Here is a 14,458-nt window from a genome sequence, read left to right on the forward strand (position 1 = left end):
GTTGAGCCCAGGAGTTTGAGGCTGCATTGAGCTATGATTGTGCCACTGCATTCCAGCCAAGGGACAGAGCAAGACCCAGTTTCTTAAAAAAACACACACACAAAACAAGCAAAAAAATTAGATGGGCATGGTAGTACACCCCTGTAGTACTGGCTACTCAGAGGAAACCCTGTCTCAAAACCAAAACAAAACTAAAACCAACTCAGTTTAAATTGTGTTACCTCGAGTTGTCTTTACAGCTGATGTGGTGACAGATGCTTTCTCTACCTTCTATGTATTTAATACAGTAACATGATTCCTCACTTTTCTTTTTTGTTGCGACGGAGTCTCGCTCTGTCACCCAGGCTGGAGTGCAGTGGCCGGATCTCAGCTCACTGCAAGCTCCGCCTCCCGGGTTTACGTCATTCTCCTGCCTCAGCCTCCCAAGTAGCTGGGACTACAGGCACCCGCCACCTCGCCTGGCTAGTTTTTTGTATTTTTTTAGTAGAGACGGGGTTTCACTGTGTTAGCCAGGATGGTCTTGATCTGCTGACCTTGTGATCCGCCTGTCTCGGCCTTCCAAAGTGCTGGGATTACAGGCTTGAGCCACCGCGCCCGGCCGATTCCTCACTTTTCTAAACAACTAAAACAGTTTGTACCAAAACTTTTCAAAAACTTTATTTTTCAGAGAAATCATTAATTTTTTTTAAAACTTCATATATGTTACTTCTTAAAGTGAGGATATTGAGTAAGCTTTTTTGATTATGCAAAGACATGTTATGAACATTCACCGTTGTACTATAAACAATACAAATCCGCATTTGATTTTTAGTTTTTCAGCCTGTTTAGATTGTCCTTGTGCCAGGTCATCACCCACTTTCCTAACTTTCTGAGAAGACATATAACCAAGTTTGTTAAGAAGTATTTGCTAACAAAGGCAAATAGGAGCTGATTAAGAGTCTAAATACCTTTCCTGTGGGTCAAGTGCACAGTTTTAATGCTGAGGCTGTGTGGCACCTATTTTAGGTACTCTGGGCCATGAAGCCATGTTAAGATGAAGTTGCCAGGATGCTCCACCACCAGATAAGTGGAGAGTTACTATACCTAATTGAGAGGTACCATGGGGCAGTGAAAGGAGGAGAAAGAGGGATGTGAGCTTTAGGGGAATACTTTATAAAACTGATATTATTCTGCCATTATATTGCATTTACCCCTTAACATCAACATCTATTGTTGATTGGTTTCTCTATGCTAATACTATTTATACATCTCATTTAACAAGTGTAATATCTGCTTTTGACACATGGACCATTGAGACTCAGAGGTTAAATAACCTGCTTGTGATTACATAGCTACTAAGTGGTGGAGCTAGGATTTGACCTCAGCTCTGTTTAATGTGAAAGCCCATGCTCCTAACCACTTTGTTACACTGATAATTTAGTTCAGAGAGGATGGATATCTGCTTCATTTTGCATCTAGAGCAATGGGACTTTCTAACACTGTACATACGCATATTTACAAAATTCTGCTGCAGCAACACAGTTTAGTTTATAAATACATAGATTTTATAATGTTTGAAATGTTTACCAGGATTAATATAAAATGTTTTAAAGAAAAGCTCTTTGACATAAAACCATTCCAAGAATGTAGTATATCATCTAACTAAATGACATTCAGTAACATAAACTGCATGGTTCAATGCTAGGCATAGTAGGTGCTCTTGGTAGCTGTAACTGTTCATTTTGTACAGCCTATTGTAGATTAAATTGATTGAATTCACTGTTTTAATAATTTGAAGTGAAAAAGAAGATGCAATGAAATCTCTTCAGTTTGGTTGTCCTTAATTTTCAATTTATAAACATTTGGAAGAAAGGTGAAGAAAGGTCTTCCAAACACACTTGAATACTTGAGTATTTCAAAGCATTTTCCTTAAAAGAATTTCTCCTAGCTGAGTGAATTAATTGGATCACTTAATGTTGTTCTTAGAAATACCTAAGAATATTGCAGTTTCAGTTTTACTTTTATCAATTCATATTATTCTTTTATTTAGTTAACCTGAAATAATGTGGTTTTTTTATAAATTTGCTTTCTACAAGGAATTACCTTAACACTAAATTGACAGGCTTCATAAGAAAAAGTGCTTACTTACCAGAGTTCGTCTGCTTTTTCTTAAAAATTAGTTAAAGCTTTAACTGTACTCTAATTCCCTAACTGAAGATCAATCATCAAAGGCTACAATCTCACATATTAGACTGTAATGCTAGAAACACGAAAGTCATGTCAGTTGGGGAGACTTGTGAAATTCAAGTTTGGTCAACTTCATCCCCCTTAGAGTCCGTTTCTACATTGGTAATGAGAAATCTATCCTGCATACTCATAACATTTTTGTAATCAGAGGAGAAAATATGTGTAAAAACACTGAAGGAGGACAAGGCAGAAGGATCGCTTGAAGCCAGGAGTTCAAGACCAGCCTGGGCAATGTAGTGAGACACTGTCTGTATTTTTTTTTTTTTTAAAAGCAAAAAATAAAACACTTTGAAGATTATTTAAAGTGCTGTGTAGTAAGGTGGTATTTTATTACTTGGTTAAGAGACAGCATTCTTCCAACAACTATATGACTATTAGAAGTAACATATGAGTGACTTCTCACAAGTAAGTTTGTCACTCATATTTACACCCAACTTACTCTAAAAGGGTAGTACTTTGTAGTTAATAATCACAAAACGTTTTCCAGAAAGGTGAGTAGCAATAAATTACTTGGTCTTTTGGAAATAATGTAATAATTTTTGTATATGATATATTTGGATATTTATACCTTGTCTTCAGCAAATATGCATTATCCAAGTTAGCATTGGAGTTCCTACCATATTGGGGTTCCTATCGTTGAATCCCCTGATTTTCCTTTGGATCTTGGTTCCTCATGCTAATCTTTCTTACTTATTTCTCCAATGACTTTAACAGATGTAGAGAATATACAGGGATTCTGAAAATTCAACAAAATTATACCTTGATCTATAGGAGTTGTATTCTAGCTACTTTGACCAGAAAGAAAATTTACTAGGTCCGTGAACTAATGGAAACAGCACAGACTGAGTCAGCCCCAGGACTGAATTCAGCAGTTAGATTTATTAGGTGTCTGACCTTGAGCCAATCCGTTCAGTCAAACCTCACTTTTTAAAATGTCTGTAAAATGGGGTTAATAACACCTATCTTAAACAGTTGGAATGAAAAGTAAATTAAGATACTGCATATGCAGCACAGTATTTGACACATAATAGGTGCTCAATACAAGTTTTGGGGTTTTTTCTCTTCCCTTCCTCACCTTTAGGAGAATTTCTTTGTAGCTCCACTGGGCCAATTCATAGACTAGTAAAGAGGAATAATAGACTGTCTTATTACAGTTGTAGTAGTAGAAGATTTTTATTTACATAGAAATGAATGTCAAAACTGTCAAAGCAAATTCAGTTGTCTGTTCATTTTCAGAAGTTCTGTCAGTCTTTAATCTACCAATTCAGATTCTGCTATACATACACATCACTGATTTCCTAACAGCAGAATTTGACAATTAAATGCTCTCAAAAACATTTTTCTTTTGCTTGCAGAAATATATGCTAGCAGCCTGAGATGCTTTTTCTAATTATAAGAATCCAGAACTAGAGAATAAAACAACCAAATTAGCATTAGCCATAGCAGTTCTTTTTTCTTTTCCTTTTTTTTTTTCTTTTTGAGGCAGCCTTGCTTTGTCACCCAGGCTGGAGTGCAGTTGTGCGATCATGACTCATTGCAGCCTTGACTTCTTGGGCCCAAGTGATCCTCCCACTTCAGCCTCATGAGTAGCTGGGAATACAGGCACACCCCACCACACCTGGCTAATTTTTAAATATTTTATAGAGAGAGGGTCTCCCTATGTTGCCCTGGCTGATCTCGAACTCCTGGCCTCAAGCAATTCTCCTGCCTTTACCTCCCAAAGTGTTGGGATTACATGTGTGAGCAACCATGCCCAGCCACCATGCATTTCTTAAACTATTCAAAGTAGAGCAAGCTTTTAAATACTATGTCATCTCAGGAAAGTGTTTAAGATTGTCAAAGATTTTATGATTCTTGTCTGGTGCGGATTTTTTTGAGACTGGGTCTCACTTTTTCACCCAACCTAGAGTGCAGGGGTGCCAACATGGCTCACTGCAGGCTTGACTTCCTGGGCTTAAGTGATTCTCCCTCCTCAGCTTCCTGTGTAGCTGGGACCACAGATGTGTGCTATCGTACCCAGCTAATTTTTAACATTCACTTGTAGAGACAGGGAGTCTCACTTTATTGCCCAGACTGGTCTTCAACTCCTAGGCTCAAGTAAGTGATCCACCCACCTTGGCCTGCTAGAGTATTGGGATTACAGGCGTGAGCCATTGTGCCCAGCCCATTCTTTCATGTAATTTATCTTACATTTGATCCTTATTCCATGCTGTTTATAAATATAAATTAGAATTTTATTAGAAAAATGTTTAAAATACAATTTTTTTTTTTTTTTTTTTTTGAGACAGGGTCTCACTGTCATCCAGGCTGGAGTGCAGTGATGCAAGCTCACTGAAGCCTTGACCTCCTGGGCTCAAGCATTCCTCCCACCTTGGTCTCTCAAGTAGCTGGGACCACAGGCGTGTGCCACCAAGCTCAGCTAATTTTTAAATTTTTTGTACAGATGGGGTCTCCTTATGTTGCCACAGCTAGTCTTGAATGCCTGGGCTCAGGTGATCCGCCTGCCTTGACCTCCCAAATTGCTGGGATTGCAGGCATGAGCCACTGCACCTAGCCACAACACATTTTAAAATTTCTTGAGGAAAACTCTCTTTTTTTAACTTGTAGCTGCTGTATTATTTCAACAGGAGTGACATATCCACCAGATACTAATAATTAAAAAGTACCAGGTACCAGCACACACACACCCCCACTCAGCCCATACCATTAGGATAGTTGTGTTTTCCTGTTCTGAAGTAGTTCAACTTTTATACATTTAGATGATAACTTTAATTTATTTAGATATTATAGGCCACTAAGATTTAAAAAAAAAAAAATTCAACTGAAGTTAAGTTTTACCTTGTTACCAGATTCAGAAGAAGATGTTGTTGAAACTCCTGCAGTGTCCCATGATGAACATACACACCAAGAGATAAAGGGCCGGAAAACACTGGCAACTCCTGCAGTTCGCCGTCTGGCAATGGAAAACAATGTAAGTTCTCTTAATATTTAAGTCTGAGATTGTATAGAAAGTGTACATTTGTACCTCTGAAAAATTAGCCAACTATCCCATGATGAAATGGCTCAGTGAAATTAAGGAAACATGAAAATATTTGCTACTGAAAAATCATAGTTGCATAAACATACATGGGAGAAAAGAGAAGTTGTAAACTTATTACTTACTGTCAATTGAGCAGTGTGATTTTATTATTCTTTCTTGGAGCCTAATAACAGTAAGAGCTACCATTTATTGAGCACTTGTAAATACCAGGTCTTAGGTCAGGTATTCTAGAGGCACAGCACCAGATAGGAATTTGAAGGAGGGAAAACCTGTAAAGGGAATGAAGGAGGCAGGATAAGAAAGGGAAGAGAAGGGAAATTGGCCAGACATGGTTATGATATCAAACACCTGGCCTGTCCCAAAGCTTGCCATGGTCCTAAGGAAAAAAAGAAAGACTCCGGCCTGATCTGAGGGTGAAGGGGAGAACCCCAGAATTACTGCTTTGAGGCAAGGAGGCCCGCCTTTTGTATTTCCTCTGCCAGTCATTGACTGAATGGAAGGTGGAATGCCAGGCAGGGTGGCTCCCTGGCACTGGGATAGGTATTTACATATTCTCATTTAACCCTGTAAGATAAGGAGCTGTTTTAAGACTTGGAGGGTTTAAGTAACTAGTCTAAGGTCACACAGCTAACACAGCAACAGAGCCAGGATTTGAAAGTGAGTCTATATCACTCCAAAACCTGTGCTCTTAGACGTTACATACAGCCTCAACAATCATTGCCTCCATTATTTGAGCACATATGTGCCAGACACTATAGACACATTATCTGTAATCCTCACAAGGACCCTGCAGGAAGGTTGATTAACTTATCTGAAACCAAGTAGACTGAACTAGGGATTTGAACACAAGTCTTTCTGGTTCTGAAGCCTGAATACTTTCCACTGTGCCCCACAATGAGACTTTTTATTTGTCTCTTTTTGAGAAAAGTAAGGTTGCTGTGGGAAAAAAATAAAAGTTTATATTTTGTGAAATATGTAATAGAGTCATTAAAATGTTCATATTCTTTCAGCCAGTTATCCTGCCACAGGGGAACAATCCCCAGAAAATCATCTAGGATACATTCTTCCTTGTATTTTATATAGCCAAAAATTAGAAGATGCATACATGTTCAAAGTCAAATTATGTTATGTATCCTTGATGAAATTTTATGTAACCCTTAAATGTGTTTAAGTATGAAGACCATTTGGCATAGCAGAAAATAGATATAGTAACATGGAACACTAGGTTATTAAAGGCATCCAATGAAATAATGATTTAACATATTGCTTTGAAATCTATAAAGCATTTTAATAATTTTTTTCTTAATAATATAGAAAGGAATATATAGAAGAAATGTATGATTTCGCTTTCCTAAAACACTCCCTAAAGATGTGGATAGGATACTTGGGTAGAATGCTTGTGTGATTACTAAAAATTAAATATTGGATTTAGTTATCAGAAATCATCTTTTTTCTTTCAGTTTACATATTTATGAATTGAGTTTGTTTAAAATTAAGAACCAGTGGCATTTACAGTTGTTTGTAACTGCCTAAAAATTATTTGTTTAAATTTTCATAGTCCATTTGTTACACACTTAGTGTTTGTCTGAGTAAAGTCCTTTATTATTTTAGTCATCCTTAGAGATGCACTAATACAAATGAAATGGGGTCTATTCCTAAGAAATGAATACATACTATATGTGAGGAGATCATTCCAAGCTCTTATGTTTGTTTGTATTTAAATAGAATTAAATGTTTTGTACTGATATTTCCAAAGCAACTACTAGAAAAATAACATTTGAGAGAGCTTTTGTATTATGATCATCTAAGCTGTTACGTTTTTAACTGATAGTCAACGTCAGAAACATTGGTCTAAATTTGGTAGAGCATTTAGTTTCTCTTAAATTCTCAGCTCTCCCTCTTCTTATGTAGTCCCCAAGAATAGAAAAGGTCGAGTAAGAATTATGCAAGAGATTTTAAAATACTTGAGTATAAAAATGTAAGTTTTCAGCTGGGCAAAGTGGTTCACGCCTGTAATTCCAGCACATTTGGGAGGCTGAGTTGAGAAGATGGCTTGAGGCTAGGAGTTCAAGACCAGCCAAGGCAACAGAGTGAGACCCTGTCTCTACAAAATTTTTTTTTAAAAAGTAAGTTTTCATAAATAGCTCTAGATTATATATAATATAGATACCTGTTGGTTACCACATGCACATGTGAACAGTGTATACAAAGTAATAAATGATTACTTAAGTAGAAAATGAAAAGGTTATTTCTTTTTACTAATTTATTGGACAGATATATTTTACCGTCAACTGATCAAATTCCATTTTGAAAGTTTAATGATATTTTTAAGTAGTTGTATTTTTGGCATTAAAATATATCATTTTTTAGATTAAGCTGAGTGAAGTTGTTGGCTCAGGAAAAGATGGGAGAATACTTAAAGAAGACATCCTCAACTATTTGGAAAAGCAGACAGGAGCTATATTACCTCCTTCACCAAAAGCTGAAATTATGCCACCTCCACCAAAGCCAAAAGACATGACTATTCCTATACCAGTATCAAAACCTCCAGTATTCACAGGCAAAGACAAAACAGAACCCATAAAAGGTAATGATAATAATAACAATAATATAAGGCAATAGTTCATTTATTTTGGGGGAAGCTACCTCAGTAAAGGTATATAATATGGTGTTTTCAAGTCTTACTGAAGGAGAAGTTCAACTTCAGTCAACATATAATTTATTTTTTTATTTGGTTTTTGAGATGGATTTTTGCTCTTGTTTCCCAGACTGGAATGCAGTAGCATGATCTCGGCTCACTGCAGCCTCCACCTCTCAGGTTCAAGCAATTCTCCTGCCTCAGCCTCCTGAGTATCTGGGATTACAGGTGCATGCCACCATGCTCAGCTAATTTTTTGTATTTTTAGTAGAAACAGGGTTTCATCATGTTGGCCGGGCTGGTCTTAAACTCCTGACCTCAGGTGATCCACCCTCCTCGGACTCCCAAAGTGCAGGGATTACAGGCATGAGCCACTCACCATGCCTGGCCATAATTTTTAAATGATGAAATAACAGCTTTTCCGGGAAACACTTCCAATTTATGTGTACCATTAACTTCTGAAGAGGAATACATTAGCAGGTTTCTTGAAGTATAAACTTGTATACTGATAATTGCTCTGTTTGAAGACACAGGATGTTTTAAACATTCACTGTTTGTAGTTAGCTTTCAAAATAACTAGTTCTGATTTGTTATTTATAAACTCTTGGAATGATTAACTTCCAGAAGAGTGGCTTTGCAGGAAAGCTGTTAGGGAAATACATGGCTTGCATTCTTTTGAATTTTTTATATAACACAGCATTTAAAGCAGTTACCTGCTGCTATGTTATTGCATTTGCCACTGAGTGTCATGATGCAGTCAATGTTCCAGCTTTGAAATTAGTGACTTTCAATGTAAGGTAACGTAATGAAGAGAGTAGTAAGAGGAAGGGTTTAACTGAGAGAGTAAAGGACATTAGAGAACCTTCCATTTTAGTTTCTTTAAAAAAAAAAAATGAAGAAATTAAGAATTTAAATAAATGAATAACAATTGAATGCTTTTCAGGCTTTCAAAAAGCAATGGTCAAGACTATGTCTGCAGCCCTGAAGATACCTCATTTTGGTTATTGTGATGAGGTTGACCTTACTGAACTGGTTAAGCTCCGAGAAGAATTAAAACCCATTGCTTTTGCTCGTGGAATTAAACTCTCCTTTATGCCTTTCTTCTTAAAGGTGAGATTTCATTCATTTCAAACAAAGCTTGAGTAGGACATTTATTTGTTTGTTTTTTTGAGACAGAGTTTTGCTCTTGTTAACCAGGCTGGAGTGCAATGGTGCGAACTCGGCTTACTGCAGCCTCCGCCTCCCGGGTTCAAATAATTCTCTTGCCTCAGCCTCCCGAGTAGCTGGGAATACAGGCACCTGCCACCATGCCTGGCTAATTTTGTATTTTTAGTAGAGACTTGGTTTCACCATGTAGGTCAGGCTGGTCTCAAACTCCTGACCTCAGGTGATCCACACCCACCTCGGACTCCCAAAGTGCTGGAATTCCAGGCATGAGCCACCGCATCCGGCCCCCCAAGTAGGACATTTAAATTTTGTTTTGCCAACATGCAATGTGTTGACTGTGGCCTTGAATAAAAATATTACTTTTCACAACATCAAATAGTTAGAAAATGTGCCATTTCTTTGTTTAATAGGAAATTATAAAATTGAAATGTCTATATCATATTTTTAGCCACTTATCTTTGAGCTAGGTAGAGACAATTCTGCCAGTTAAGTAAAGCCTTTAATCCTAAAAGGATCACTCCAGCCAAGTCCTGGTTTGAACTAAAATGAGACTTGATATTAATTTTGCAATATCACTGACATATATTTAATATTTATTTAACAAACTTATATTGGGGCTCCTGGGAATCATTTCTAGTGCTAAGCCTTGGGACCAGTATAAAATGGAGTAAGATCATCAGCTGACCTTGAGCAGCTTACAGTCTAGCTCACATGAGTGACTGTGCAGCAGCTACCATGTGCCAGGCTCCATACTAAGCATGCTGTATACATTATCTCTTAATTCTCAAGTAACCCTGACATGTAAATATTACTGTCCCCACTTTCCATTTAAGGAAACTGGGGCTCAGAGAGGTTGAGAAACTTGTTAAGGACTTATAGCTAACAGGTGGAGAAGCTCTTTCAGATTCTGGTCTGTTCTACTCTGAAGGACATACTGATGTCTCTAATGCGAGCATGTTCAGTCCTTTCTCTACACTACACCAAGACTGGTCTTCTGTAAATCAAATTATTGTAATATTCTCTGATTCTCTTCAGTGGTTCCCTTTCATTGCCTTTAGGATAATTTCCATACTCCTTAGTGTGGCATACAAATGTGTTGTCAGTCTCTGCTGCCTGCCTCTCCGTTCTTATCTCACTCCCTAATATGAAGCTACCCATAATTGCTGGAATGCACAATTCTACTCGAAGTGCCCCTTCTCCGTCAAACACCTGCAAATAAATCCCAAATTGTGGTCAGGTACAGACTCCTTCTGTGGCTGTCACTATTTGAATTAAATACTCTTGTTTCCCACTGTTACTTATCTCAGTGCATTGTGAGTACTTACTCAGTTTTCTCTTCACTTACTCACTTACTGGGCTTTGAGCCTCGTGAGGCAGAAACTGTTCTCCTTTATTTCCCCCCTTTTTTTTTTCTAAGAAAGGGTTCTCTCAAGGCAGGCAGATTGCTTGAGCTCAGGAGTTCAAGAACAGCTTGGGCAGAATGGTGAAACCCCATCTCTACAAAAAATACAAAAGTTACCTGGGCATGGTGGCACACACCTGTAGTCCCAGCTACTCGGGGGGCTAAGACAGGAGGATCACTCAAACCAAAGAGGTTGAGGCTACAGTGAGCTGAGATCATGCCACTGCACTCCAGCCTGGGTGACAAAGCAAGACCCTGTCTCAAAAACAAACAAGAAAAAAACTTCCAAGTCATAAAAATTAAGGAACTCATAGCAGTTCTTTTCGTTGTATTTTTCTTCAGTTGATCTACTCTCTTAACCTGTCCTAACTAAACTAATGACTATGAAATGTCTCTATATATTTAAACTTTTTTCTTAACTCTCTAGTTCAAGAATTTGATTTTTTTCCATCAAGACCCCTGATGCACTGAGAAAAATAACACAATGCATGTAAAGAACTTTAACAGGGACCAGAAAAGGGCAGTGGGGAAGGGAATTCTTTTTAAGAATGATCTTAAGCATTTTTATTTCGCTATCTTTTAAATTTAATACAATGCATGACCACCACATGTAAGGTATGAAACTTGATTATTAGATCCCGAATGGGCAGGGGAGCAGATATCAAGAACATTTGGATACAGTTAGGGAAATCTGAATATGGACAGGAGAGAAATGGTAGTAAGTGACAAAAGGAAAAAAGAAAGGGAGAAGGCGGCAGAGAGGGAAAATGTAAATGCTATTCAGTGAGACTTGAGCTGTAAAGTAAATGTTCAGGCCATCTCTGCCCTTCAGCTGCCCAAGGACACCAAGTAGCAAATTGGCATCTAATGGTCAGTGCGCTTTGAAATCCTCATTACGTGTTCTTTCCACACAGGGAAATAGCTTACCTGCTTTTTTGTGTTTTGATTCCTAGTTTTGAACCACAGGTTTACTTCTCATGGAAATCTTAAAATTCAACATGTCAGTGAGGAAATCACCTAGAATTTAGACATTTTCTTTGGAACTTTGGCTGGTCTGCATCATTATTTTGAAAATCTCCTTGATGTTTACAAGCTACCTGACTATCTTTTATTCTTTAATGATTAGGGTGACCTAGTTCTACACTGCTTGAAGGTAACATTGGCAGTAATGTGACTAGGTACATGTAGACTTGAAATTAAACTCAGCATAAATAAGAGTTCTCTCTCTCCCTCCTTTTATACCTCTTATTTCAAATTCCCTATCCCTTCTGAGTTAAAAGTGCTAAAATTGCATTCTTTTTCTTTTAAACAGGCTGTTTCCTTGGGATTACTACAGTTTCCTATCCTTAATGCTTCTGTGGATGAAAACTGCCAGAATATAACATATAAGGTTGGCTACGCAGAGTGAAAATGTTCTTATTATTAATAGAAGATAGGGCAAATGTGCTTGTAGGTTAGAGAGACTTCTGTTGTACTTTAAATAGTGATTTTTGTTAGACTAGAATTAAAGGTATGGGGTGAAACATTAAACTTAAGTCTAATTCTTTGTTGTTTTTGTGTTTAATAATACTGTTTAGATATGGAGATTCTTAAAACCATTTTTAAGCTTTTTTTTTGTTTTCTGCTTAAAATAATGGAAATATAGCTGTATGGCAGATTATGTTACCCGCTCTACTTACCCTCTCAAAAAGAAGCAGCTCTTTCACAATTGAATTCCTGGAATTTTAATTTTATTATTATTATTATTATTATTATTATATTATTATTATTGGCAGAGTCTCACTCTGCACCAGTTTGGAGTGCAGTGTTATGATCGTGGCTCACTGCAATCTCGACCTCTCAGGCCCAAGCAATCCTTCTGCCCCAGCCTCCTGTGTAGCTGGGACTATAGGCATGCGCCACTATGCCCAACTAATTTTTAAATTTTTTGTGGAGATGTGGTCTCATTATGTTGCCCAGGCTGGTGTTGAACTTCTCATCTCAAGCAATCCTCCTGCCTCAGCCTCCCAAAGTGCTGGGATTACAGGCATGAACCACTACACCTGGCAAATTCCTTGAATTTTAAGATTAAGAATAATTTAAGTGAGAAAAGTAATAAAAGTTTGAATTCAATTTGAGTAAACTCTTCTGTGAGGAGTGAAAGTTTCTTAAGACTGAGAACTCTTTTGGAGATGCTTTTCCTTAAGTTTACTTATCATTAGACGTGTACAGCCAGAGGCTGGGCACAGTGGCTCACACCTATAATCCCAGTACTTTGGGAGGCCAAGGTGGGTGGATTACGTGAGGTCAGGAGTTTGAGACCAGCCTGGCCAACATGGTGAAACCCTGTCTCTACTAAAAGTACAAAAATTAGCCAGGTGTGGTGGCCAGCGCCTATAGTCCCAACTACTCAGGAGGCTGAGATGGGAGAATTGCTTGAACCCAGGAGGCAGGGGTTGCAGTGAGCCAAGATTATACCACTGCACTCCAGCGTGGGCGACAAGAGCAAAACTCTATTTCAAAAAGAGAATTAAAAAAAAAAAAGAAAAGAAAAGAAATGTATAACCAGAAAGTGAGCTTAGATATTCTGGGAGGTCAGCTCCCATATGGTTAATACAGCCAGCTGTATTAATTTTAATTTTAATATCTCCTGATTAAGTATATACTTATCACAAAAATTTCAGGCAAGAAAATAATGATGTTGGCTGGGTGTAGTGGCTCCTGCCTATAATCCCAGCACTTTGGGGGACAGAGGTAGGAGGATGGCTTGAGCCCAGGAATTCGAGACCAGCATGGGCAACAAAGTGAGGAGGGCCCCATCTCTACAGAAAAAAAAAATTAGCCAGGCATGGTAGTGCATACTTATAGTTTTAGCTACTTGGGAGGCTGAGGCAGGAGAATCATATGATACCTGGGAGATGGAGGTTGCAGTGAGTTGTGATCATGCCACTACACTCCAGCCTAGGTGACAAAGTGAAACCCTGCCTTTGTCAAAAAAACAAAAGAAAGAAAAGTAAAAAGAAAACAAAGATGTTTACCCTCAATTCCATGACCCTAAGATAACTCACTGTTTATGTTGAGATACACACCTTTCTAGGATTTCATTTTCACATACTTTTTACAAGATAGAGAATTGTTAATATTTTCTTTAACTTGCTTTTTTTTCTGTTTCTTTTTCTTTTTTTGTTTTTGAGACAGGGTCTCACTCTGTTGCCTGTCTGAAGTATTCCCATAGAGAATATCTATGCTGTGGTGCAATCATCGCCTCACTGCAGCCTCCACCTCCCACCTCAGCCTTCCGAGTAGCTGGGACTACAGACACCTGCCACCATGCCCAGCTAATTTTTTTTTTTTTTTTTTTTTTTGTAGAAATGGGGTCTTGCCATGTTGCCCAGGCTGGTCTCTGACTCCTGGGCTCAAGTGATTCACCCACCTCAGCCTCCCAAAATGCTGGGTTACAGGCATGAGCCACTGTGCCCAGCCCCTTCTTTTTTGTTTACTATATTGTAAACATCATTATGTGTCAGCAAATATAGCTTTGTTATTTATGTAGCCAGTGACCTGTTTATAAACATTATGATTATTCGCAGTTTCTCAAACTTATAAACAGTGTGTACTCAACATCCCTGTGTATCCCTACATACTTCTGCATTTAGTTCCTTAACACAAATCTTTATAAGTGTTGGTACATATTGTCATGTGTTCTCCAAAAAGTCTATACAGGTTAAGTATCCGTTACCTGAAATGCTTGGGACCAGAAGTGTTTTGGATTTAAGATTTTTTTGGATTATGGGATATTTGCATATACAAAGGAGATATCTTGAGGATAGGACCCAAGTCCAAACATGAAATTCACTTATGTTTCATTTACCCCTCATACACATAGCCTAAGGGTAATTTTATACAATGTTTTGAACACTTTTGTACATGAAACAATTTTTTTTTTCTTTTTTTGAGACAGAGTCTTGCTCTGTAGCCCAGGCTGGAGTGCAGTGGCGAGATCTCA

General features: G+C 37.9%; 1 protein-coding gene across 3 annotated transcripts in view; it reads left to right on the forward strand.

The window, feature by feature from the left end:
- Positions 1-14,458, forward strand: part of DBT (dihydrolipoamide branched chain transacylase E2) — a 57,784-nt gene that overhangs the window by 26,691 nt on the left and 16,635 nt on the right. For 2 of the 3 annotated variants that reach the window (XM_033196574.1, XM_033196576.1), the window contains 4 exons: positions 5,076-5,197; positions 7,637-7,853; positions 8,848-9,014; positions 11,786-11,863. In XM_033196574.1, the coding sequence (XP_033052465.1) occupies positions 5,076-5,197; positions 7,637-7,853; positions 8,848-9,014; positions 11,786-11,863 (584 nt within the window). The remainder of the gene's footprint in view (positions 1-5,075; positions 5,198-7,636; positions 7,854-8,847; positions 9,015-11,785; positions 11,864-14,458) is intronic. The other variant, XM_033196575.1, reaches the window with a different exon arrangement.

This window comes from Trachypithecus francoisi, unplaced genomic scaffold, assembly GCF_009764315.1.
Source record: "Trachypithecus francoisi isolate TF-2019V2 unplaced genomic scaffold, Tfra_2.0 Lachesis_group5, whole genome shotgun sequence".
NCBI lineage: Eukaryota > Metazoa > Chordata > Mammalia > Primates > Cercopithecidae > Trachypithecus > Trachypithecus francoisi.